The 25,976-nt window shown below is 51.7% G+C and overlaps 7 protein-coding genes across 7 annotated transcripts, besides 5 other annotated features; 3 read left to right on the forward strand and 4 right to left on the reverse strand.

Moving 5' to 3' along the window:
* Positions 1-25,976: part of a sequence feature (contig 1.55 1613..492661(-1)) that runs on past both edges of the window.
* On the reverse strand, positions 287-1,587 carry ANIA_03313 (dimethyladenosine transferase; the record flags this gene model as incomplete). The annotated part of the gene is made up of 2 exons (XM_655825.2): positions 1,131-1,587; positions 287-1,066 (listed from the first exon to the last, which is right to left on the reverse strand). The coding sequence occupies exons 1-2, from the start codon at positions 1,560-1,562 to the stop codon at positions 287-289; spliced, it is 1,212 nt and encodes a 403-aa protein (XP_660917.1). The 5' UTR covers positions 1,563-1,587.
* Positions 1,922-1,930: a sequence feature (Short protein (ANIA_11382, CBF82978.1) was converted to a misc_feature.).
* Positions 1,995-2,002: a sequence feature (Short protein (ANIA_11382, CBF82978.1) was converted to a misc_feature.).
* Positions 2,245-2,270: a sequence feature (Short protein (ANIA_11382, CBF82978.1) was converted to a misc_feature.).
* Positions 2,630-2,655: a sequence feature (Short protein (ANIA_11382, CBF82978.1) was converted to a misc_feature.).
* ANIA_03312 (uncharacterized protein) lies at positions 3,373-4,456 on the forward strand (the record flags this gene model as incomplete). The annotated part of the gene is made up of 4 exons (XM_655824.2): positions 3,373-3,507; positions 3,555-3,887; positions 3,976-4,173; positions 4,217-4,456. 4 exons carry the CDS (start codon positions 3,373-3,375, stop codon positions 4,298-4,300), a joined length of 750 nt encoding a protein of 249 aa, XP_660916.1. The 3' UTR covers positions 4,301-4,456.
* On the reverse strand, positions 4,582-5,624 carry ANIA_03311 (uncharacterized protein; the record flags this gene model as incomplete). Its single annotated transcript, XM_655823.1, has 3 exons — positions 4,582-4,907; positions 5,446-5,475; positions 5,579-5,624. 3 exons carry the CDS (start codon positions 5,622-5,624, stop codon positions 4,582-4,584), a joined length of 402 nt encoding a protein of 133 aa, XP_660915.1.
* On the forward strand, positions 8,972-10,134 carry ANIA_03310 (GPI anchored serine-threonine rich family protein). The gene is made up of 4 exons (XM_655822.2): positions 8,972-9,097; positions 9,154-9,232; positions 9,297-9,431; positions 9,489-10,134. Exons 1-4 carry the CDS (start codon positions 9,046-9,048, stop codon positions 9,883-9,885), a joined length of 663 nt encoding a protein of 220 aa, XP_660914.1. The 5' UTR covers positions 8,972-9,045; the 3' UTR covers positions 9,886-10,134.
* Positions 10,539-12,800, reverse strand: ANIA_03309 (protein amyG; the record flags this gene model as incomplete). The annotated part of the gene is made up of 7 exons (XM_655821.1): positions 10,539-10,674; positions 10,857-11,118; positions 11,176-11,398; positions 11,457-11,477; positions 11,611-12,215; positions 12,269-12,682; positions 12,731-12,800. 7 exons carry the CDS (start codon positions 12,798-12,800, stop codon positions 10,539-10,541), a joined length of 1,731 nt encoding a protein of 576 aa, XP_660913.1.
* ANIA_03308 (protein amyD) lies at positions 13,499-15,339 on the reverse strand (the record flags this gene model as incomplete). Its single annotated transcript, XM_655820.2, has 2 exons — positions 13,499-14,219; positions 14,332-15,339. The coding sequence occupies 2 exons, from the start codon at positions 15,337-15,339 to the stop codon at positions 13,569-13,571; spliced, it is 1,659 nt and encodes a 552-aa protein (XP_660912.1). The 3' UTR covers positions 13,499-13,568.
* Positions 18,183-25,918, forward strand: ags1 (alpha-1,3-glucan synthase agsB; the record flags this gene model as incomplete). Its single annotated transcript, XM_655819.2, has 4 exons — positions 18,183-18,548; positions 18,613-18,788; positions 18,861-24,884; positions 24,951-25,918. 4 exons carry the CDS (start codon positions 18,183-18,185, stop codon positions 25,717-25,719), a joined length of 7,335 nt encoding a protein of 2,444 aa, XP_660911.1. The 3' UTR covers positions 25,720-25,918.

Raw genomic sequence — 25,976 nt, forward strand, 5'->3', positions numbered from 1 at the left:
ACGAACTTTTGATCGTTTTGGCTCTATAAACGGAGGCCGTGAAACGGGGCAAGGGTCGAAATGGTGCTGATGGAGCTGCAGCACGGCGCGAGGAAGAGCAGCGCCAGCACCGCTCAGAAGAGCCGGCTGAGACTTCTGACCACCCTGAAGCTGAAGAACAGCGGATGCTTCGGCGGCGGAGATTGTTTCGAAACATTTGATTTCTAACATCGGCGACGGAGGAGTCGAAGAGAGAGGTAAGAGACGAAAGAATAGACTGTAGCAAGAGTGTTGACTCGCAGTCTTCTCATGAGAAATGGATACCCTCAGTATTGCAAGCATGCAGTAGTCGGAGAAAGTCATTCTCATCGCACTTGTTTGCACGATGATTCGCTAGCCCCGCGGTATCCAGAATCCGCTCAATCTTGAACTGAATCAACCGTGTCACCGACGTCCTAGGAACCTGCTGCCCAGCAACTGTGATAACCGGTCCGCTCTGCGCAACTGCTGCACCCTTTTCACCACCTTCAACGCCATTCATGAAAATATCACCAACATCATCCTCATCGACCACGGGACCCGCATCATCAACATCCATATCCACATCCCCGTCATCCTTGCTATTCGCAAACTTTCCCTCTGGAAACGGTGTCTTCCCTGAAAGGAGATCAACATCCCCCTGCGAGACCTTCTCAGGATGCATAGCCGCCCAAGTGATCCAATTGCGCTCAATCATCTGGCGGATTTTGGTCGCCATAAACCCAGCGCGAAGCGTCTTGTTCTTGCGCACAAAGCAGATCCGCAGCATCCCGTCCCATTCGTCCCAGCTGATCTCTGGCTTTCCAAGTTTCGGCTCGATACGAACGACGCTGGACTCGACTTGCGGCGGAGGGCGGAAGTTGTTCCGGCCGACTTTCATGATGTGCGACACCTTTGAGAAGAATTGCACATTGACCGAGAGCCGGGAGTAAAGGGCGTCGCCAGGGCGGGCGAGCAGGCGCAGGGCAAATTCGCGTTGAACCATGAGCACGCACATTTTCGGTGGGTTTGGCATAGAGAGGAGTTTGAAGATGAGGGGGGAAGAGATCTGTCGGTCCGAATCTGTTAGCCCTGCTCTGGCGCGATACAGGAGGGTAAATAGTAGGACGTACCTGATAAGGCGTGTTACTAATGCAGACCTGGAACGGCGGCAACTTGGACAAATCCGTCTTTATAAAGTCACCCAGGACAATCTGCAGCTTCTTCTCCATCGGCGTCGCCTGCACGCGTTTCGTTAATTCTGCAGCCATGCGCGGATCGAACTCGACCGCGACGACTTTCTTCGCCTTCTCCAAGATGCGAGTCGTCAAGATACCAGGACCAGGACCAACTTCAAGGACCGTCTGGCTTGGCTGAACATTGGCCTTGTCGACGATATTGTCGGCAATCGCTCCATTTTTCAGGATGTGCTGACCGAGATCGGTGTTGAATTTGAAGATCGCGGAGCCGGCTTTTGCTGCTGCGCTACGGCCGTCGCCCTTTGATGGTTTTTGATAGGGTGAAGCGGAAGCTCGGGCGCTCTTCTTCCTGTCGGCTTTACCCATGGTGTTTTGGATGAGGAAGTGGTGGGTAGACTGCGGAGCTGAGGCGGAGGCCAACAATTTTGCGATCTTTTTTGCTTATCGGCCCAGGTGCGGCGGTGGAGCGAGCACGTGGTGATAAGGACGTAATTTCAGGCTGTTTAATATTCGGAACATTTTGTCAAAATTTATATGTTTTATGAAAAAAAGCATCATTGGTCTAGTGGTAGAATTCATCGTTGCCATCGATGAGGCCCGTGTTCGATTCACGGATGATGCATTGGACTTTCCTTTTTTTCTTTTTTTCCCCCCTTCTTGTCTCCAGTTCCAACAAGTCCCTCTGTAAACGGGGTGTATGGAATATGTGGTGCTTATTTTTCACTCTAATTGTACTAGATTGAATGCCAGTATGTTGTGCCTAGCTCATAGACAAGCCATGAAGCTTCTGTTACTTACGTTACTTACTGTGCACCACCCATATCACATCTGCAAAAAAAATATATATTTCCTATCGCGTGCCTGGAAAGAAAGCACTTAGCCTTAACCATAAGAAATAAGCGTATAAAACGGTGTCCTAGCAGGCCAAGCAAGAGCATCCATAGAGCTAGGTTGTCAAAAATCATATAGAAACTACTTAGCTGCTCAGTCCAGGAAACTGTGATTTGCCCACAGTATTGATACGGTACGGAACTTCCCTCGCACTGACCCTTGCTAAGGTGACTCCATTGGTGCCTATCGGTATTTTCACTCAAGCCCTTCTAAATCGTGTATGGATGCCTGGTCGGCTTTATGCATATTGACTGAAGAAAGGACGTTACTGTGATGCCACCTGTATTTATGGACCCAGAATAAGTGAGAGTCTACCGTGTGGTATGCGGAAAGTTAAAGCACCGCCATAAGACACAAATGCCCGCTCAATCTCCATATACTTGATTTCGCGGGCTTAGCCGTGACTTTTTCTCGAGCACGGGAACAGGTTCGCTTTGCGAGCTGATTCAATGAAAAATACCATGCGATCCTATACCATCCCTTGAATCATTGACGGTCTTAAACAGTGAATTAACGTGGTGATTTGATTAGTGGGCCTTTACAGAACATGTACGCCTATAAGTGGCATTATGAGCTCATGCTGATGAGGTGAGTCTGATATTTGCTGAACGGCTGGCAAAAATTACCTGGCCTTGCTAGCAGCGAGGGCTCATGGTAGGGGATGATGGGGATGGGCAATACTGCCAGGCTGATGAAGACAGCACCTTCTCATACTTATTGGATGATTGCTTGTCTCTTTAGACGTGGCGTGTCTGGCATGGCACTGTTATGACGGGAAGGAGTAAGATGTAGCCATCTTGTGGCCATGTAGCTGGCTAAACACACCATTGCATGGTACTATGCAATGGAACAATCTTTGAATGGCTACACCAAGCATGAACATCAAGGCAGGACTAACAGAAGCTTGCGACTGTCTGAAAAATCTATAAAATCCTCTGCAAGCGTGGGTATGGGGCCAGTCAGGAGAGACTAGATACGTCTATTAGGGTGCACAGGCAGTTCGCTCTCCGGCCCGGCAAACCCACGCTGGCCTTTCACTTAAGTAGATATGTGTAAATATGATCATACCCGGCAAGGATGTGCGAATTGGCACGGTTTTAATTAGAGTCGGACCTCAGATGCCCGTAACGAGTTGAGTGAACGGGAAGAATGCGGGGTGGCTGCGCGGGGTGGCTGCAACCCTCACCCCCACGCTTGACGCTCTCTTATTACATCTTTCCTTCTTTAACATAGATACTCTACAAGTCTCTTCAGCATATTAACATATTGGAATCCTACTAGCAATATGGTCCTCTCCCAACCCCCGAATCAGCATGTCACCAAGGCCTTTGACCTGACCGGCAAAGTCGCCGCCGTTACTGGAGGGGCTCGCGGTATAGGCCTTGAGGTCTCTCGTGGCCTAGCAGAGGCTGGTGCCAATGTACGCCTTTCTTTTTCTTGTATCGCGTAGTTTGCTGATGAGCTTAGGTGGCTATCATTTATAACTCTTCCCCCACTGCGATTGAGACGGCCGCAGAAATCGCAGCGGCAAACAACGTTACAGCCCGCGCCTACAGAGCGAATGTAACTGACCAAGCAGAGATCGAGAAAACAGTTCAGCAGATCAAGAAAGACTTTGGACATCTGGACATCATCGTTGTCAACTCTGGTATTACCTCCAATATTCCAGCAGAGGATTACAGTGTCGAGGAATGGCGGAAGATCATGGGCGTCAACCTCGATGGCGCCTTCTACTCTGCCCAGGCTGCAGCGAAGATTTTCAAGGAACAAGGTCGGGGCAATGTGATATTCACTGCGTCTGTTAGTGCGACATTAGTCAATGTTCCTCAGAAGCAGGCTGCGGTCCGTTCCCTCCATGGTTCATACGGACACGACTGATATGGAGCAGTACAACGCATCCAAGGCGGCCGTGGTCCAACTAGCACGATGCCTGTCTGTAGAATGGGTCGACTTCTGTCGCGTCAATTGCATCTCGCCGGGCTTCATCGAGACAGAGATACTCGATGCTCATCCGCAGGAATGGAGAGCGAAGTGGCACAGCATGATTCCAGCGCAGCGGATGGCACAGGCTTATGAGCTGAAGGGAGTATGTATTTCACGAGATTGAGCTGCAAAAGCTAACATTACAGGCGTATGTCTTTTGTGCGTCGGACGCCTCGAGTTACATGACCGGCGCGGATATTGTGATCGATGGTGGATACACCCTTCCCTAGGTTGTCCCGTCGAGAACCCAACCAACGTATTTCTGGCCCTGCGTTAAATAGCGTATTGCTAGGGAAAATTCTTGCTTGAGACAAAACAGATACATTGTTAGATCTGGTATTGGGTCAACTTGCATCTAAAACGCAATTGATCGACTTAAATGTCCGCAGCTTTCCAACAAACAAGCAACAGATTTCTTGTAGCTTATTTTTGCCTCTCATCCTACGGCCTCCTGGCCCAGCTCTCCACGGCTATTGCCTAACCTCACAGCCTGTCTTTTCCTTCCGCGTTGTTAGCCACTCGCTCTGATATTACCCAGCCAAGTAACCCACCTATCCGACTTATCCAACCACCCATAAAGATAAACACCCACAATAGTTAAGGCCTTGAACATGATCAGCAGCTGGTATCCGTAATTAAAGTGCGGCGCATCATACGTAGGAAACGTCAGGAGCGGGACCCACGCCATGAAGTTATAGGTGAAGATATTGCCAGTCGCCACGAGCATCTGCCGCAACTCGGCGTTCTTTTGGGTACCTTCCTGGCCCCATGCCTGTATTTCATCAGCCTGTTGCCTATATACCGGCTCTGATCGCATGAGGAAGTGGAAAAGTGAACCTATGATGATCAACAGCTGCGCAGCCGCACTAACAAAGCTGAGGAAAAACGCGAACAACAGGGCGGCTCTCGAAATATCCCCGATGGAGAGTATGATATTTGCGGATATACCAATGACACACACGATAGCGCAACACTCCTTGCGTCTGCCGGTGCGGTCGGCAATTGTTTCAAATACCAAGGATGATATGACGCTGATGACATTCCCGAATGTGGGAATGGTGTTAATTGTGCGGTACTGTATCATTAGTCTTTGAACCACAGGTTGAAAAATCCGCTGCCTTGACCGGCTTGGGCAACCATGCTTAGCTTGACGGAGAATAGAGGAGACATCAAGGATAGGAGACGTACAGGTCAGGAAAGATAAACGCCCACAGCTGCCAACCTGTATATATCTTCCGCAGTTTCTTCCAGGGTAATCTGTCTGATGGAGCGAGGCCCATGCTCGCCTGTCTTTGGACAGCATATTCTCGGTCCTAAGTAGCAGTTGTCAATCACAATTCCTGCGCATATGACTAGAGGAACTTGGAGCACTCACCTTTTTCGTCACCCAAACGCTCTCGTCCTACTGGGACTGTCTGGTATAACGAAATATCCCCACACTGCAATGGGAATGGAGATGATCGCATCAAAGATGAACAGCCACTGCCATCCCTTCAGTCCCGACTTACCGTTCATCCCTGTGTACAGTGCTGCCTGGAGATACCCGCTGAACATGCTGGCTATTGCACTCGACTGCTCAAAGAGCGCAACACGCTTTGCTAGTTGGGTCGGTCCGTACCAGCTCCCCCAAAGCGCGGCGTACCCGAGAAAGGTGCAGGATTCCAGGAGGCCCACGAGGAAGCGGAGAGCGTACAGCTGCCCAGGGCCGGTTGACTAACATAGACGGTTGATTCTAGAAGGTAAGGGTCGGGAAGGGGTACCAATAGCGACAGGAGTATTGTAGCTCTGGGGGGAAACAACAGCTGACAGTCTGGGAATCGATCTCCGTGCGGCGCGTCCCATAACTTTGCAGTCGACATAGATTTTCTTCAGACCCTCACATATAAGAAGGCATCGTGTGGTTAGTTTACGGTGCATGTCTTTCTCATCCACCCAGAATGGGTTCATTTTGCTGTTTTCCGGATCAAGTAGAAAGGCACAAAATGACAGATGAAAGCGCTGTACCGGTGAAGTATTATCGTCTGGAACATTCAGAACCGATTGTAGCGGATTCAATCGGATATGGATCAAGTTTTCGGAGAGACCAGTAAGAAATGCGATATATCATTTGCTATTACGTGCTCCGGAATCTCATCGAGGTCAAGAGTCTCATACCCATGAGCTGCAAATTTCGAAAAGCCTAATCAGTTAGGCACTCTGATCTGCTGCCTATGAAGATTCGAAAGCGTACAGCCATCGACTTTTGTAGGTGAGGTAACAACTGGAGTAGGAGTAGTATGCCATTGTCCACATCACATTCGTCTAGGGCGTCTATCACCATCACCAGCAGTGGGGTCAGCAGAATAGATGAGTTCAAATCAATGAGTGGCTGAAGGAGTATTCTATCAAATTGCTCCTTTAGCCCTTTTGTTGCGATGTCAGGGTCGACCTGAATTGTATTCTGGACACCGGGGACCAGTTGGGGAATCCTTATCGCTAATTGTCTTGTTATTGTCGAGAAGAATTTTGATGTATTGCCCCGATTCCCTTCATTTCTTTTGAAGAAGAAGCTTGCCCCCAATAAGTTTGCTTCATTGAAAGTCCTCGCAATTGTTTGTGAGGTCGTCGATTTTACGGTGCCCGCTCTGCTCCTCCAGCCAAAAAATACGTTTTCCCTGAGGCAGTCTAGCCCACTCCCCAATCCTAATTAGGACTGCTTCTTTGGTGCCTGGCAGACAATGACTCTCATGTTGATGCGCACTTGAGTTAGACTCAGCCCCATGCGCTACTGGCAACTTATACGTCCATATTGAGGCCGATTCGATCAGTAGTTTTACCAACACGAGTAATGAGGGCCCTGAGCAGGTGTGAGCGAGTCACCAGTCACCACATGGTCAGATGACGCACGTTTGATCAATAGTCAGGGATAGTGTAGAAGACAGTTTGTATCTCTCAAGATTCTGGATGATTCTCTCGATCTCTGTGCGTCTCAGATGCCATTTCAAGGCTCAGAATCTAAAGTTTCTCATAGTTCACCCCCCCTTCCTGGACTGATCTTCTTTTCCAGGGCCTGAGGTCGGAAAGACAATCTGTAATATTGCTAACGAGTTGTGACGAGCTAGTCAGCATTGTGCCATTATTTCCCTGAAGAATATCTTTTAGTTTCTGGAGAATCCCTTCGAGGCCTGCAATTGTCTGTTGTAAGACCATGATTTCGCCGCGGGCATCCTTCACTTGATGAATATAGCCACTACATATCGCAGCAACACTCCCGGTAAGTTGGATGGCAGTGATAACGCTAGCTGCACAGGATAGCCCATCCATTTGATAGGAAGAAAGAGCTCTCAGCGATTCTTGAGTCACGTGCCCAAGCAAGTACCGGAGGGTACTGCCCTTCGCTACCTCCTGCCCTAGGAGCTCAATTTCGCGTAGTCGTTATCTAGAAAGCTGATTACTCTCTTCGCGGCTGAGGGACGTGTAACTTGCGGCTGAGGCGGGTTGATCAGCAATTCTTGATGCAGGCGTCCGCTGGGCACAGCCTCAGCACAATAATGGGTAGCCAAAAGCGGGCCAAGCGGAAGAATCCAGGATTTTTACATCTTTCAAGACAATTGTATTGACTCACAGAGCGCGAAATACCCTGGTCACACTGGGCGGAACTGTGAGCTATGGCCCTTCTTATGCACACGCTCTCCTACTGCTCTGGGAGGAAGGGAGGATAGCGTTGGGCCAACTCGCCCCGAACGTTCCATTTGCAAGGTGACCATGCGCGACTTGGAAGTCTCACACCACCGGTAGAGTATAGATAAGAGATTAAGGAAGAGAATCGGCAGTCTGATGTCTCTATCTAGCATCGAATATTCGGGGGAGCTACCGGTAGAAATAGAAGACAACTGATTCTTGACGCGAGGATGCCTAAGGACCATTGGGCGAAAGTACCAGTGATTCAGTCCAGTTTCTGCGTATTTAACCTTTCCAGCCGCTGCGAGGCTGGGATTGCTCTTTACCGACTAGGAAAGATCTTCTGGCTCGGACGATATAGTGATCAGGAAGGCTACTGAGAGTCTAAGCAAAGATCCCAGAACCGTCAAAAGACGAACGGCTTTTAGAGACTGATGGTTTGATAAGCTCCAAAATATTTGACCGGGTCAATTTTTTTTTTTTTTTTGCGCCGTTTACCCGCGCTTGGTTGAATTTCTTCACTTTGACATTCTGGAAAGGTAGATATCTTATATCCCACGTCAACTCGATGACCTTTGACCACACAACCACGCCCTCTAGTCTTACTCTGTTATATCAATTTTCTAGATAAGCCTGCCATTGTATTATATCGTCATCGCAAATCAATCATTGTTCCTGCGGCGTTGTGGCTGGCGTTTGCCCAATTAGGATGTCTCGCCGAGGCCCGCTTATCGTTGCCCAGCGGTACAGGAGGACCAATCCCCAGGGCTGTCGCTTGTGGATTGGCTATCTGGCCAAATATGTTATCATTCTCTAACCCGGTTAGTTTACGGTTTTGGGAAGACAAGTTTTTCTTTTTTTTTTTTCTATTTCCTTTTTTTTGCTTCAATGATCCCGAGACATTTCAGCTTTAGCTTGACCACTACCATGACACTCAATGGTTAGTGAAGATAACGGACCCGTATGCAAAAAAACCCGTACCAGTAATGTTGAATTAAACAGGTACCAGTAACTACACTGGGTATGTCTCAAGCGATAACTGAGACCTGTTCGCTGCCATCCACTGTCATGCAGTGTATCTAATTATGGCTATGAATGCACTGCAATGGACCACAGTAATCCAAGGTTGCGGCTTTCAGGCCTGTCAACAGCCCTAAAGGTCAGCTTTTGCGGATGCCGTGGTTTCAGATCTGCTCTATATAATCGTCTTGTCCCTTCCAAGGGTCTTCTTCGCCATCCTAGCCATCGTTCAGATATCTTGTCACTCGTTAGACCAGTCACTACTTGACTATTCCGCTCGCTTACATTCGTCAAAATGCGTCTCGTCCTTGCTTCCTCTCTGCTGCCTCTCGCAGTCTCCGTTGGAGGTAAAATATTATCCAGACTTAGCTTTCAGAAGCCTCGGCTGACCTTATCACTCCAGCTCTGCAGGTTACCGAGCCCGAGAAGGGCGCCGAGATTGACCCTTCGAGCTCCTTCACTGTGAAGTGGGATTCCGTCAGGTATACCTTCCCACCCAAGACTATTTAACCGCATACGGAGTGTCGAAACTAATGACGAGACTAGCACTGACCCCTCCTCCTTCGACCTCTACCTTGTAAACAACGCCGTGTATCCCAGCGTCGAGAAGAAGATCGCCTCGGATGTTGATACGTCGGAAGGCTCTTATACCGTTGACGGCGTTTCTGGTCTTGAAAACGGGTGAGCGTCCAGCCCTATCCATCTGTATTCGGACCATAGCATTGCTAACGAAAACAGGGGCGGCTACCAGATCAATCTCTTCTCCAACTCCGGTCATAACACCGGCATCCTTGCGCAATCTGAGCAGTTCAATGTGACCGGCGCAGACAGCACCTCGTCCAGCACCTCGAGCACCACCACCCCTACCTCTACCTCTAGCAAATCGACTGGGACTGAGTCTACTACTTCCACCTCTACCGGCACAAGCACGACTCTCTCGTCCACTACGCCCACTACCGAGTCAGAGTCTGCTTCCGTGACTCCGTCTTCCTCCGGGTCGTCTACTCCAAGTTCTTCTAACGCTACTGCTAGCGCTACCGGCACTCCGGACGATCCCAATGGCGGTGTTACAATCGGTACTCCCTTGGCAGTCCTTGCTGGCTTGGTTGGTGGCGCTGTGCTGTTCACCCTCTAAGATCAATGGGATCTGATACCGTGCTAAGGACCAAAACCAAGCGCCAGCTTATTTTGTTGGCCGCATTAAGTTGCCGATCAAGATAGCACGCGAATCTAAGCACGGTATCGTAGGATATGAATGGCGGCTTTCTTTAGATATGATTGTGGTATTGTTCAGGCCTGGATTTTCTTTATGCAAGGAGGCTGCACAGTCGCGGTTGGATTCGTTTAATGTTAGTACGGATTAGAATAGAATGAAGGACTAGAATAATAATTATCCTCGGATTGACATATACTGGAAAATTTATTTCAATAATTTACATATATGTACACGTAGAACGTCCTTGACAATCTAGTTGCTCTAAATACCTTTAAAGGCTGAGAGCTCACTTACACAAGGACGGATAAGCATACATGGCAACGATCAACAATGAAAGTAGACATCAAAGTCTACGCCGGTACTAAACGTCCACTAAACCCGTTCCTCACGATCCGCGCCCCGATCAGCTGAAGGATCTGTATCGGCTCTGTCGGTAAATATTGGCCCACCGTACCACAGGGCGCAGTGGAGCAAGGTATTTTATGACAGCTCGTATAACAAACTCTGTCTCAGAAGCTCCGAGACATGACAATGTCCCTGTTCCTTAGACGTTGACCAATTTATGAGTAATATTAATGACTCGGCAATAACCTGTCAGGGATGCCGGCAAGCCAGCTGTCTAGAGCTGACCCAGCTAAAATGGGACAAAGGCAGGTACCATGGTTCCCACCGACCATTGAGTTTGCAATTGGCAGTGGATGAACTGGTCTGAATTCATGTTTCAGTTACGTTGCTCATTATTCTACTAGGTAATCTATATTAGGCTGGTCAGGGTTTTCTATTTGCGTCTCTGGCTTCTTAGATAGCGTGGTAAATGTTCACATCACTGTCACGAGACACGGTCAGTTGCTCGAAAAATAGGCCGGGTCAGTCAGGAATGGAGAACTTACAAATCACTGTGAATCTTTTCGCCTTCAAGTTCAGTAACAGCCTGAGCAGGAACCCAAACACTGACGCTCAAGTCCTCAACAGGGAACAACCCATGCCCACAATGGTCAATAATGACTGGTGGTGCCTGTGGGCGCAACAAATCTGTCCACTCCTCGCCTGCCCGTCCGGGACCGACGTACATGCGCTTCGAAGCAGGACCGTCATTGCTCATGACGCAGGCAAGGCCGGAAGGATGACGGGCGTTTCCATAGCGGATGAATCCTACCCACAATTCCGTTGAGTAAGACCTTCGAAAGCAGAATTTTGGAATTTACAAACCTAAACAATTCGGAGCATCAAAGTAATCTTGTTGTTCACCGTAGGCGAAATGCTTGCGGGCTTGCGTAAGGATTGGGAGTTTGCCGTTACAGGATGGGATATTCGGATGCTTAACGTTGGCGCGGATGCCGTAAAGGTCGCCATAGAAGAGGCAGGGGCGGCCTTCTTTACGAAGTAGGATGAGGGCGTAGGCGAGGAGTTTGAATGAAGGGGAGACGGGGGTCTAAAATGGTACGGATGTGAGATAGGCTGCTAAGGAGGGGGTGGCAAGGAGTACGTACGTCCATCATTTGTCCTGATTGCTGGATATAGGCTTTAAGTTAGTGAAACGGCAATATTGGTAATGGGGGTGATGCTGTACCGTGTCGTGGTTCGCGACAATAGTCTACATCCCGGTCAGCCTTGTTAATCTCATGAAGGAGGGGCCGCCCTTACCACCGCATGCTCTGGCTTGCATTGTACCAAGGTTCCGTCAAATATCCGCCTCAGATCAGCACCCCTCGTCCGTGAGAGCTTGGAAAACTTCTCCACGAGAGGAACATCATACGCCAAGACCGTATACTGCATAATGTCCAGATAGGAGACCAGCTCCCGTATATTGGCAGTCCAGTACTCCCCTATAATATAGAACCCCGGAACCTTCTTCTGAATATGCTCAACAAATGCTCGTTGAAAGCCAGTCGACATGTGCTTTGCGGCATCTAGTCGCATCCCGTCCAGAGACAACTGCTCCGTGATCCAACAACTCCAGTTGAACATATCAGCGCGCACCTCGGGATGAGACAGGTCCAGATCGGCAAACATTAGATAATCGTAGTTCCCCTTTTCCGTTGAGACGTCGTGCGCCCATTTCTTATCCTGATTTCCCACTTCTCCAAGGATAAGGTATATGCCGCCTTGCTTGCTGTTGTCGTCCCAGTCAACACCGGAGAAGTGCTGACTATGATACTTCATGCTGCTGTATGTATCTCCACGTACCGCAAACTCGAAGCCAGTCCAGGCAGATATCGACGAGGGCTTAGAGATGGCCACTGTCCGTCCTGGTCACAGTCAGCGCGTTTGCACCTCACTCCATAGAAAGATAAGTACATACGCTCTGGATCAACTTTAACAGCCCGACACATCTCCGGATAATCCGCGCCCGCCTTATGATTAAGCACAGCATCCCAGATAAGTCCTAAGCCGAACTCCTTTGCCGTTCGTGTTAATTCCTCCAAATCCTCCCTACTGCCCCATTTCGTCCGCCTTGCTCCCTTCTGCTCAAATTCGCCCAGATCATAGAGGTCATAGATGTCATACCCGTTTCCATTCGGATCCATGCCCTTGCAACCCGGCGGAAGCCAAACGGAGTCAATCCCGATGGCCTTCAACCCTGGCAGTGCACGCGAAAGCCTGCGCCAGTGCTGGCCATCGGCGGGGACGTGCCATTCGAACCCCTGGAAGATGAGGGTGTTGTCCGGAGCAGTCCATGAAGGGAGTGTCTGAAGGCGTTCACGGGATGCTGATTCTACGTTCTGTAAGCATCTTTTAGAGCTAACAGGCAGGAGGGACTAACCTTCAATCTGTCTCCATCTCTTTCTGTCGTCAGTTTTCCAGGGGAAACAGCATGTTAGGAGCGACAACATCGTTCTCCTGGGGGCAGACAAAGCCTACGTGGCGCTGACAAGCTGCTTCAACTTGACCTCTATCGCAGGTGTAAGCTGTGGAGAACCATACGGCTACTGACAGCCCTGAACGTGACAACGGTGAAATACCGACTTGCGTATCAACCAATCTGGATGACTAACTGAAAGTCTTTAAATTCATCGGATCCATTCGAATCCACGGGTCTGTGAAACCTGAACGAGGCGGCGGGTCGGGACTAAGCATATGATTGGCGAGGCTTAGCCCGCTTCCTATTTTTACTCAGTCTGAGGGCACCTGGCGAATGACAGGCTAGAGAAAAAATCTGCTGAAGCCCCCAGTGATTTTTATTGTTATTTCTACTCTTAAAACACCGGCTTCAGTCCAGAAAAAGGTAAATGGTCTGAGTCGGTACTTCAGCGTTGGGGATCAACGTCATTGTACAAATGTGGATCTGGGTGCTTCCATGGTCGCCAAACTAGACAGGCTGAGCTTGAGACTTCAGCCACGACCGTGGCGCGGTGACGATGGCTGTTATTTCGAGCGCGAAGCAGTCAACGTGTTGATGATCATACTATGCGCCTGAAAAAGTAAGTAGAGGTAATTTATTGTCATATCTCTCGTTGACACCTTCTTTGAGTTGCCTATTGGCCATATCACTAAAGAAAGATTACACAAATATATATACACACAAGAAGCACAGGTCTGATTATGTACCTGGGTATCACTGGCGTGAAAATGAAGAGGCAAAAAGATGAAAACAGATCAAATCACGCCAAAAGCAGTACGCCCGCTAGCACCGACATAATCATCACCAAGGTAGCATTGGCTTCACCAACAATCCTTCCACCTGAAACCACCCTATCCTTCCCTGTCTCTAACTTCGCTAGACTAACGTTCCCCCCAGCATGTCCACAAAGCCCACTTCCTTCCATCAGGTCTGCCGGGAAGAAAACCCGCGGCTCCCCCTTGCTCATGGGCACATCAAGCTCCCCCGCACGCTCGCCGCTCCCGACACTCGTATAATTAACACAGTGCAACACATCCGTAACCGTGGTGCCGGCATTATAGCTAACCGGCAGGGTCAATGTGTAAGGGTCACCCTTACTGCCCTGACCAGAAAGCAACATAATAATCTGCCGGCCCTCAACGCCTTTACTAAATGCCAGCTCGCTTCCCCCGCGGTAGAGGGGGACGGTCTGTTCATCAAGGTAGTCCGAGCCAAGGGAGATGACGTGCTTGCGGATTTTGTTAAGCGTAGCAATCAGCTTGTACAATTCGGAATCGGTGTTGTACGCCGACAGCCAGACGGCCTGACGGTTCTTGGGTGTTCCGTCGCCGGAAAGGTGCTGTTCCTGCCCTTGGTAGATCATGGGGATGCCGTCGAAGAGGATGGTGAAGGTGAGGATGTTTTTGGCGAGCTGTATATGCATGGAATGTCCTCATTTAGTAGTGTAATGATTTTCCTTTCTTCTATTTTTCCTTCTTATTCTAGATAGAGGGCATGAGTGGCGGTGAGGGAGGGTTACGTACCGCCATGTCATCATTGAAGCTCGGCACGCGCGCAACATCATGGTTTTCGGAGAAGGATACGAGGGTGGTGACATCGCGACAGGACTTCTTCATGTTCTCGACCTGGTGGTACAGCGAGGTAGTGTTCCCTTGGGTAAAGGCGTCCAGCATGGAATAGTAGATTGGGTAGTTGGGCACACTGTCAATGTAGTTCTCCGTGTAGTTGCAGATGATGTCGACTTCGCGTTGAAGGACTTCGCCGGTCACGTACATATCGACGGAGTCGCTAAATGTCTTCAGGAACCCGGTGTTGACGTGTTTGGCAGCGTCAATGCGCAGCCCGTCAATCGAGTATGTTTTCACAATACCTTTCGCCCAGCTGATCAAGGTGTCCTGCACGTCTTTACGCTCAGTGTATAGGTCAGGGAGGGCAACCTTATTGTCACCGGTTTGGCACCACTGCGCATCATGGTAGTCATTCCAGTCCTTGATCTTGCAATACGGATGGTAGTACTCGCTCTTGTTGAACGGGGTCAACGCCGAATAGTCGATGTTCTTAGCAGGGTCATCTCCATCCGTCATATACGCCATGTTGTTGATAACCGTGTCCATCATGAGATACATGCCCCGCTCGTGGAGGGCGGCACTCAAATCCAGCAGATCCTGATGCGTTCCGAAATGGTCGTTTAGACTGTACAGATCGAGCGGCCAGTACCCATGGTACGCCTCACCGTAGGACACGCGGCCGCCGATATTCTCGATGATGGGCGAAATCATCACCGCGTCAAACCCCATCCCTTGGATGTAATCGAGATGGTTGATAGTGCCGCGCCAAGTCCCGCCGCAGTATAGACCAGCGGTCGTGTTGCAGGCGTGCGTGGTCGAGCCATCGGTGCGCGCAAAACGGTCTGTCATTGTCTGGTAGATAGAGCGCGCTTTCCATTCTGCAGTGGTGGCGGCGTTCGAGATGTTGAGGACGGAGAGAACAGTCATGATGTAGGCCAAGCGCAAGGATGGGAGGATTTTCATTGTGACGATGTCTGGACCGTGTCGGCCTCGTATAACGCTGTGTCAGATCGCGGGGGCTGCAGGTCTCACCCGCAGATTTGATAAGATAAATGTTCTAGAACGAGTGATGATGGGGATAAGCGAGCGATTTGATGGGAGTACCAATGCTAAGTTACGAAGGGAACATCCCAGAGAAAGAGAGTGGCAATGATAATACAAAGATGGCCGCCGAAATGGCAAACGAGTGACACCGCACGCACGGTGCGGGGAGAGAGAAGCAACGGGGTAAAGACCGGATAGTGCCTACAATCCGGCACAGAAACAAGAGATAGGGGACGAAGTCTAAAGGAAAGACTGTTGGATGAGGAGAAATTGAAGCAGCAAAAGATAACTGGAAGAGCCAAACCCCGGTAAGGGGTCAGGAGCAACCCTAGTTCAGCAACATGGATACCTAGGTAAAAACTTGGCTCTGCTTTTTGGCCTGCGGATCACGATCAACGCCATAATTAGCTATTACTCCGGACGTCCGCGTGAGGCATGCCACATGGTATGGTTTCCCCGAGGTCCATGTGGGTAAACGACTCCCCCTCCTGGCCGTTGCTGGGTTCGATCGTTGAACCTGACTAAGTTCGCTACTGACAGTCCCACGCTCTGGGGTATTGTTATTCTCGCTGTTCCAGGCACGGCTGAGCGTCCTGCCGTCCTGCCGTCCTGTACTCGAATCATATATATTGAATCGATAGTCTTCCCAATGTAACGTCTCGGCCTATACTGATAGTTGCACGCTAGGCCATTATAGATTGAGACACCCTGGACAGCGCGATAACGCTAATGTGCTGTGCCTGGCCGGGAGTCTGCGGAAAGGCAATGAGAGCTGGAATCAGTGGATAGTGGCCTTGCTGGAGCTGAAAATAAGACAGGAAGTGGACCGGATGAAGACCGGTTTACATGCAAACTGGTGGAAAATCATGGTTCGATGGCCAACAAAAACCGGTTATGATCGTCTGGGTTCATGGTCAATGGCCGTTGCGCATGACTTTTTTTGTTTTTTCTTTTTGTCTCTCCCGATTCAGAACTGAACTGCCAGTGGGAGTCCCACTGGAGACTCAGCGGCCGTGGACCGTGACTGAGACAGACCGTGGCAATTCCATGAGGTAATCTTGGAAAGTGCTCGAACGTTGAGTAAATTATAGTGAATTAATCAGGAAGTGGTGTGACGCCCAATAAGACCGTGAGAGCCACGGGCGTGGGGGAGAAGCGGTTCCTGTCTTTGGATTAAATTGATGTCTCAAACTGCCGATAATATTGATTGGGCCACTGGTGCCACTGTTGACAACCAAAAACAAGTGATCGCAATTGGGTGGAGATATGTCAACGCTCAGATATTGTATTCTAATTCCTGGGCAGACGGCCAATTCTTCCCCTTTCTGAGCTAGCCGGTCAGAAGCTTATCAAGCCTCAGATTGGTTCTTGGCGCATTTACACTTGCGCTTACACGAGGACCGGCGTACTTTTAATGTGACGTGTAGATAGCGGATGACGGAAGAGGCTGGTTGTGATACGAATATTACATACCGAAACCGCACGCGGTAATTTGCATTCGGGAGTGCTCCGCGAGACGAACCGTGAGATTGACAATACAGCATAGCTGTACGGAGTACTCTGTACTGTGACCAAGTGTGGAAACTGAGACAACTCTTGCCCTAAAAGATTGTGCCGACCCACTTCCTATCTCGCGCTTTTTGCACAAATCACGCCAGTACCTGCAGTGAGTTACAAGGGTGTCCAATCTGGAAACGTCCATAAACGAGCCGTGGAAGAACCTATAAAGCCATACAAAAATCCATGGACCGTCAAGACCTTCCCGGTGGGGAGAAGACTGGCTGTCACTCAGCCGTAGACTGTCACAGCCAGTCACGGCCAGCCTCGCCGAGCAAACGATTTTCAGGGTCGAGGGGTCGAGGCTCTTTTCGGCGGTCGGAGAGCCAATGACTTATCAGCCGAGACAGCTCAGCTCCACGGCCCCGTCGGGTCTCGTTCTGGCTGGCCGCTCCGTCGGAAGGAACCAACTGTAGGGCTCGCTACCCGATGATACGCCGTAGAGGCGGAGGTATGACCGAGTCCTCGTATTGAAGCTGTGAGGAGATTTTTGCCGTGCGCTGAGCCTCTGACCGGCCAGAGATTTCAGGTGGCCATGCCGTACACCGTAGCTGGTAATTCATCCAGGTAGATAAAAACCCAGGAGAAGATTCTGGGCCCGGCGGTTGCAAGAAAGTGTTTCAGCAAAGCCAGTTAGGATTGTAGTTCAATTTGAGAAAACTAGCACTGTCAAGCTGTTTTATTCACCACCTCTCCTCCACAGTGCCACAACATCAACGACTCACCGACACACCCTAGCCCGGCTACCGTCAACAGGCTACGGCGCATAGTCAGCCTTAGCCTCGTCTCGTCTTGTCTCGTCTATCGGAATCGGGACCCCCGTCCTCTAAGAGGATCAAGGTGGACCTCGTGTTTATTCTTAGCAATATTGCTGCTTCACGTTTCATTCGCTCTTGAGCAGCTCTTATCATAAGGCTCAGCTCTTCGCCAACCAAGCACAGGGGTTTAGTCTCAGAATTTCAGTTCCTCGAAGGTTGCGGCTGCGTTTGGGCTTTTTTTTCTCTTATCATCTTTTGACATTCGTTTTCTATTGTCCACGCTCGTTACACTCACAGCCAGACGACGCAGACGGAGTTCATGTGGGCGTCAATATTATAGACTCTTAATTCCGCAGTGCATCATTCCGCACCCTAGTCGTTCGTTACCTACCGGATCTGCGCAGATCGAGGTGCGATCGAGGCCTCGTTCTCGCTTCATCAGTTACTATGGGGAGGCTCCAGCTCTCAAGCGGGCTGAAGGCCATAGCCCTGCTCACATTCGCAGCGACAGCAACATGCTGGCCATACGACGAGTCCCTCGTTGACTACAACGTCAACACGAATAAGTCGGCCACTAACCCCGCCGACTACTGGGGAGAATGGTCGGATCACAAGTACCATCCGTCGCCAGAGAACTGGCGGTTTCCGTTTTACACACTCTTCATGGACAGATTCGTGAATGGGGATCCAACAAATGATAACATCAACGGGACCACGTTTGAGCACGATCTCAATTCAAATCAGATGCGTCATGGCGGTGATGTTGCTGGGCTGGTTGATACGCTGGATTACTTGCAAGGGATGGGGATCAAGGTGCGTTGCCGCTATTATTCGTCAATTTCTGGTAAAGATATAGTTGATGCTAACGATGCGATAGGGACTGTACCTTGCTGGAACTCCGCTCATGAACCAGCCCTGGGGCTCGGATGGGTATTCGGCGCTCGACACCACCCTTCTCGACCAGCACTTTGGCACGATCCAGGTCTGGCGCGACGCCATCACCGAAATCCACAAACGGGGGATGTACGTTCTGTTCGACAATACAATCGCTACGTGAGTACCTCGCCTCCCTGCGTTTTGCCATCGGTTTGTAAAAAACTTGGGCCTGACACTAGATTACTGCAGCCTCGGTGATCTCATTGGTTTTGAAGGTCATCTCAACGACACCACGCCCTTCTCCGAGAAAGAACACAAGGCCCTTTGGAAGTCCAACAGACGGTACGTCGATTTCGATATTGGCAACACCTACAACGCCACCTGTGATTATCCGCGCTTCTGGTACGAGGACGGGATGCCAGTCAATGAGTCCCTGACCGCGGGCCTGGTCGGGTGTTATGATAGTGACTTTGACCAGTACGGTGACATCGAAGCGTTCGGTGTCTGGCCAGACTGGAAGCGTCAACTGGCGAAGTTTGCGTCCGTCCAGGATCGGTTGAGAGAATGGTACCCACCTGTACGGGAACGGCTGATCCGACACACATGCATGATCATTGCCTCCTTTGATATCGACGGTATTCGGTACGACAAGGCGACCCAGGCGACTGTCGATGCGTTGGGGGACATGTCCAAAGCGTATCGGGAATGCGCGCGGGCTGTCGGCAAGGAGAACTTTTTCATTGCGGGTGAGATCACAGGAGGCAATACTTTTGGGTCTATCTATCTCGGACGAGGACGGCAGTCGAACCAGGTCGATTCGGTGGGGAATATCTACGACGCCATGAAACTGACAAACGAGTCGGATCCGCAGCTTTTCCTGCGCGAGGTCGGCCACGAGGCTATCGACGCCGGTGCCTTCCATTACTCGACTTACCGTGCCCTGACCCGCTTCCTGGGAATGGACGGGCAGCTGGAGGCCGGTTATGACGTCCCTCTTGACTGGGTGCAGGCATGGGGAAACATGACCGTGACCAACGACCTGATTAACGCCAACACGGGCAAGTTCGATCCCCGGCACATGTACGGCGTGACAAACCAGGATGTTTTCCGTTGGCCGGCAATCGAGTGGGGTGTTGAGAGGCAGATGCTGGGCTCGTTTATCACCACGCTGATGCTGCCGGGCATCCCGCTGCTGCTTTGGGGAGAGGAGCAAGCGTTCTACGTGCTCGATGCGACGGCGTCAAACTACATATATGGACGACAGGCCATGTCGTCTGCGACCGCGTGGAAGACGCACGGCTGCTTCTCACTCGAATCGAGCCAGTACTACCAGTGGCCCCTGGTGGCCGCACTCGACGGTTGCAACGACGAGACGGTCACCTACGACCACCGGGACCCGAGCCACCCGGTGCGCAACATCATCAAGCACATGTACCAGATGCGCGAGCAGTACCCAATGCTCAACGATGGGTTCATCATCGAGACCCTTTCTAACCAGACGGAACCTGTCTACTACCCCGGTTCCAACGGGACCGAGACCGAGACAGGCATGTGGTCGGTCCGCCGTGACCGGAACGAAGAGACCCAGGACTTTGGCTCGAGTGACGACAACGAACCCATCTGGCTAGTCTATAGCAACATGAACCGCACGCACGACTACACATTTGATTGCTCTGACAATGAGACGGCACTCATTGCCGCCTTCCCCTCAGGCACCAAGGTCAGGAACCTCTTTCACCCGTACGACACGCTGACCCTAGGCGACGGGCCAAAGGAAATGGTCTATGGCAACTCGACTGAGCTGGTAGGCTGCTTACCGAACCTGACGCTTAGCCGGTACGAGTTCCGTGCCTATGTCAAGAACGAGCTCTGGAAAAAGCCCCGGCCGATGATCACCAAGTTCCAGCCCGGCGACGATGAGGCCAACGGCCACGACAGCCCGCTGCGTTCGACCGTCGCACCAGATGCGTCCGAGACGGTGCGACTGACGCTGCAGTTTTCTGAGGCGATGGGATGCGATTCTGTCACAGACTCCATCTCATTTAACTCTTCCACGGAAACCGGCAAGATTCCATCCATCGACGCCTCCACCGTCCAGTGTGGGAACATCACTGAAGTCGCCAACAGCAACGCTACCGGGCACATCCCCGGTAAGTGGCAGTGGGCTGCAGATCTGAGAGGGGTGTACAACGGCATCCACCGGGTCACTGTCAACAACGCCAGCAACGCCGACGGGGACGACTCCACCCACGCAGTCGACCACTTCCTCTTCCGGATTGGGCAGATTGACAACCCCATGGTCTTTACCTCTGCCAACTACTCCAGCAGTTTGCTGCATGAGAAGGAGGACGGCACGTTCTATATCCAACACCACGCTGCCGGTGCTGACAAGTACCGCTATTCGACGAATTGGGGCACCACGTTCTCTGACTGGAAAACGTACAAGGGAGGTAACGACACGATTACCATGCTTCCATGGAATGGCACTAAGGCGCAGGAATGGGAGGGACATCACATCCGCGTCGAGTACTGGTCCCGCTGGACTGGCAGCAGTAGCCACGTCCAGGAAGGCGATTCCGGCTGGAAGTACAAGACGCCACGTCGCTTCCCACATGCCTTTTTCAATGGGCCCTACAACCAGTACGGGTACGACGGCGGTCTGGACAACCAGATCAAGCTGGACGCGGGCGCCGGCGGCGACGGATACTGGAAGTACCATTTCACCTCGGAGTGGCCTGCCGTCGGGCAGGTGAATGTCTGGGGCATCAATCCGGATGGCGAGCCCGATCAGAGCTGGGTGATGGGCGACGTGGACGGGGACAAGGTCCTCGACCGCATGCCACCAAGCGCGCTCTCTGCAACGCTGATTAACATCACTGATCACCCAACGCACCCTTATATCTCGTGGAAGCTGTACATAAACGACGCGACGATGCGGTACTATCTCATCCCCGCTGGCCACCAGAGCGGGCAGATCGCCATGTTCGTCCTCTTCTGGATCATCCCTCTCCTGTCCGGCTCCGCCTGCGTCTATATCTTCATGAAGTCCTTCTACAAGGTCAAATTCAACGAAATCGGCGCTGCCGGCGCAAGCACGGAAATGAAGTCACTTGTCCCGCTTGCTCTCCGTCGACGCATGAAGCAGCTCGCCTCTGGGAATGGCAAGAACGGTCCGTCATTCAACCCGCTCATGCGCCTTGCTGAAAAGTCCGGCTTTATGCAGAGCACGACTGCGTTGGCCGGTGCGGCCTCGGGCAAGAGACGCATGGTCCTGATCGCGACCATGGAATACGATATTGAAGACTGGGGGATCAAGATCAAGATCGGTGGTCTGGGAGTGATGGCCCAGCTGATGGGTAAGACACTCGGCCACCAGGACCTTATCTGGGTGGTGCCTTGTGTCGGGGGCGTGGACTATCCTGTTGATACCCCTGCGGAACCCATGACGGTCACTATCCTGGGTCAGGCATACCAGGTGAACGTGCAGTACCACGTTCTGAAGAACATCACGTACGTCTTGCTTGACGCGCCCGTCTTCCGCCAGCAGACCAAGTCGGAGCCGTACCCAGCGCGCATGGATGACTTGGACTCTGCAGTGTATTACTCCGCATGGAATCAGTGTATCGCAGAGGCGATCAAACGGTTCCCTGTTGATTTGTACCATATTAACGATTACCACGGCTCTGTCGCGCCGCTGTACCTCCTGCCAGGTACCATCCCCGCCTGTCTGTCACTTCACAATGCCGAGTTTCAGGGTCTATGGCCGATGCGAACACAGAAGGAGAAAGAGGAGGTCTGTTCCGTGTTCAACCTGGATGTTGAGGTTGTCCGCAACTACGTCCAGTTTGGTGAGGTGTTCAACCTCCTCCACGCAGGAGCGAGCTATCTCCGCGTTCACCAACAGGGCTTTGGTGCCGTCGGTGTCTCGAAGAAGTACGGCAAGCGTTCATATGCTCGGTACCCGATCTTCTGGGGCCTGCGCAAGATCGGAAACCTGCCGAACCCCGATCCGTCTGATGTGGGCGAGTGGACGAAGGAGGACAGCCTGATCAAGGACGAGGATATCAAGGTGGATCCAGAGTTTGAAGCAGGCCGCGCTGAGCTCAAGAGACAGGCGCAGGAGTGGGCTGGGCTGGACCAGAACCCTGATGCTGACCTCCTGGTTTTCGTCGGTCGTTGGTCCATGCAGAAGGGTGTTGACCTTATCGCAGACGTTATGCCCGCAGTCCTTGAAGCACGACCAAACGTACAGCTCATCTGTGTTGGACCTGTTATCGATCTCTATGGCCGCTTTGCGGCGCTCAAGCTCGACCGCATGATGAAGGTGTATCCCGGCCGCGTCTTCTCACGCCCTGAATTCACTGCCCTGCCGCCGTATATCTTCTCCGGCGCGGAATTCGCGCTTATTCCCTCCCGTGACGAACCCTTTGGTCTTGTCGCCGTCGAGTTTGGCCGCAAAGGTGCGCTCGGCATTGGAGCCCGTGTTGGTGGACTGGGACAGATGCCTGGATGGTGGTACAATGTCGAATCGGTCTCGACATCCCATCTCCTCATGCAGTTCAAGCTCGCTATTGAGGCTGCCCTTTCGTCAAAGACTGAGACACGTGCTATGATGCGTGCTCGCTCTGCTAAACAACGCTTCCCCGTTGCGCAGTGGGTGGAAGATCTGGAGATCCTACAGTCGACTGCTATCCAGGTTCATGAGAAGGAGGTTTCCCGTGGTCATGCAGGTGGCCGCCCCATGACACCGATGACGCCCTCTGGAGCTACGACGCCCAGCGGAATGATGACGCCTACTACAGGATCCCGTGGTCTTAAGCCTCTGTCCCAGGGCGTCGGCATGGGCCTCTCGGTGCCACACTCCCGGGAGAGCAGCTATTCGAACCTCAACCGATTGAGCGAGTACGTTGCGCAAAAGACTCCGGGCGAGTCTCAACCGCGAGAATCGTCCGGTCTGCAGCGCTCGCTCTCGCTCGGTGTCCGGTCCGGTCCTGGCCACCGTGGTCGTGCGCGCAAGCAGAAACCCGGCGCGGACAACATCCCGGAGGGCAACGAGGACGGCAGCAGCAGTGATACTGAGTCTATCCCTGACTACTACGACGACGAGTACACCCTCACCCCAGCTCAGATTGAAGAAAGCAGACGGGCTCAGGCCACCCGTTCCATATCCTTCAGCCCCGAGACACTCCAGCCACCTCGATCTCCCCTGCCCGCACCTCCCATGAGTCCCGGGACGCCACCGTCGGTTGAGCAGACTCTGCTGCCTCCACCAAAGCCCTTCGCTGCCGCTGACGCTGGAAACAGACTTAGTAGTGCATCAGTGTTATCCCTAGACTCTGTCGTGGGTGGGAAGAAAGACTTCAAGCTCCAAAAGGTCGACCCCTTCTTTACTGACAGCAACGGCGAGTATGCTCGGAACTTCGAACAGCAGCTCGAGAACCTCAACGGCTCCAACTCCGAGTCACAGCTGTGTATCGAGGAGTTCCTTGTCAAATCGGAACGCCGCTGGTTCAACAAGTTCCGCGATGCAAGGCTGGGTCGTCTGCGCTCGCCCACACCGTCTGTCTTCCGCGACAACCACAGCCACGGCCGGGGCTCGCCCGATGGATCTATGTATGTGGATGAGGCAGGCCACCGTAATAGTGGCGATGCCGTGCACGACAACGGCTCAGATGACACAGACGATGAGTTCCTCCTAGGCAAAGACTACGTGCCTCCCACGGGCCTGAAGAAATGGATGCAGATCAAGATCGGCGACTGGCCGGTGTACACGCTCTTCCTCGCACTGGGCCAGATCATCGCTGCAAACTCCTACCAGATCACGCTGCTGACAGGCGAAGTCGGCCAAACAGCCGAGAAACTGTACGGAATTGCCACAACCTATGCCATAACCTCAGCCCTCTGGTGGCTCGTCTTCCGGTACTTCAAATCCATCGTCTGCCTCTCCACCCCCTGGTTCTTGTATGGAATTGCGTTCCTCTTCATTGGCTCCGCGCACTTTGAGTCCGACTCATTCACCCGCGGCTGGATCCAGAATGTCGGCAGCGGCTTCTATGCTGCGGCTTCCTCCAGCGGATCCATCTTCTTTGCGCTGAACTTCGGTGATGAGGGCGGTGCACCAGTGAGCAAGTGGATTTTCCGTGCATGTGTGATTCAGGGCATCCAGCAGGTCTATGTCATTGTGCTCTGGTATTGGGGTTCCACGATGGCACACCAGTCCAGCCAGGGTCTGCTCACGGCGGATAATACGATCTCAAATACGTGGAAGATGACGTACGTCCAAAACGACCCTAAATTACCCCCAATTAATATACAGAACTCACTAACAAACTGATACAGCGCCATTTGCTATCCGATCGCCATGTTACTGTGGGCCATCGGCCTCCTGCTGATCTTCGGCCTACCAAACTACTACCGCCAGAAACCCGGCAAAGTACCCTCCTTCTACAAATCCCTTTTCAGACGCAAGATCGTGCTCTGGAACTTTGTCGCCGTCATCCTACAGAACTTCTTCCTGTCGGCTCCCTATGGCCGCAACTGGAGTTTCCTCTGGACATCCTCCCACACAAAGCCCTGGCAGATTGTCATCCTGTGTGTCATATTCTTTGGTCTTCTGTGGTGCGCGTTCCTTTACATTGTCGCTGTTCTTTCGAAGCAGCACTCCTGGTTTTTGCCAGTCTTCGCATGCGGGCTCGGCGCCCCCCGCTTCCTGCAAATCTGGTGGGGTGTTTCTGGCATCGGACACTACCTTCCCTGGGTTGCCGGCGGGTATACTGGCGGCGCACTAGTTAGTCGGAGTATCTGGCTGTGGCTAGGTGTGCTAGATTCAATCCAGGGGTTAGGGTTCGGAATCATTCTCCTCCAAACCCTGACCCGGATGCATATGTGCTTTACGTTGATCGTCAGCCAAGTCCTGGGATCTATAGCAACCATCGTTGCGAGGGCATGTGCTCCAAATAATGTTGGTCCGGGACCTGTGAGTCCAGATATCACGAAGGGAGCGGGCGAACTGGCGAACGCCTGGTTCTGGGTTGCATTGTTCTGTCAGTTGCTTGTCTGTGCTGGGTTCTTACTGTTTTTCCGCAAGGAGCAACTTGCGAAGCCTTAAGGGCAGATAATCATAATGTTTTTCTGTACATAGTGGCGCATTGGGGCGTTGCTGACATTCCTTGTTCTACAATTTTCTTTTCTGCATTGTCGTTTCACGGATTTTATGTGGTTGTATGTATATAGACATGGCTGATTGGCTGCCCAGTGAGGAGTCGAGACCGTATCATACATTAATCAGGGACTCAAGAACTATGATGTATGCTATTTTTGACACTGTATATTCTTGAGTTTTGGCTTAGCAACCGTAGTTTGGTA

This window comes from Aspergillus nidulans, chromosome VI (genome assembly GCF_000011425.1).
Source record: "Aspergillus nidulans FGSC A4 chromosome VI".
NCBI classification, from domain to species: domain Eukaryota; kingdom Fungi; phylum Ascomycota; class Eurotiomycetes; order Eurotiales; family Aspergillaceae; genus Aspergillus; species Aspergillus nidulans.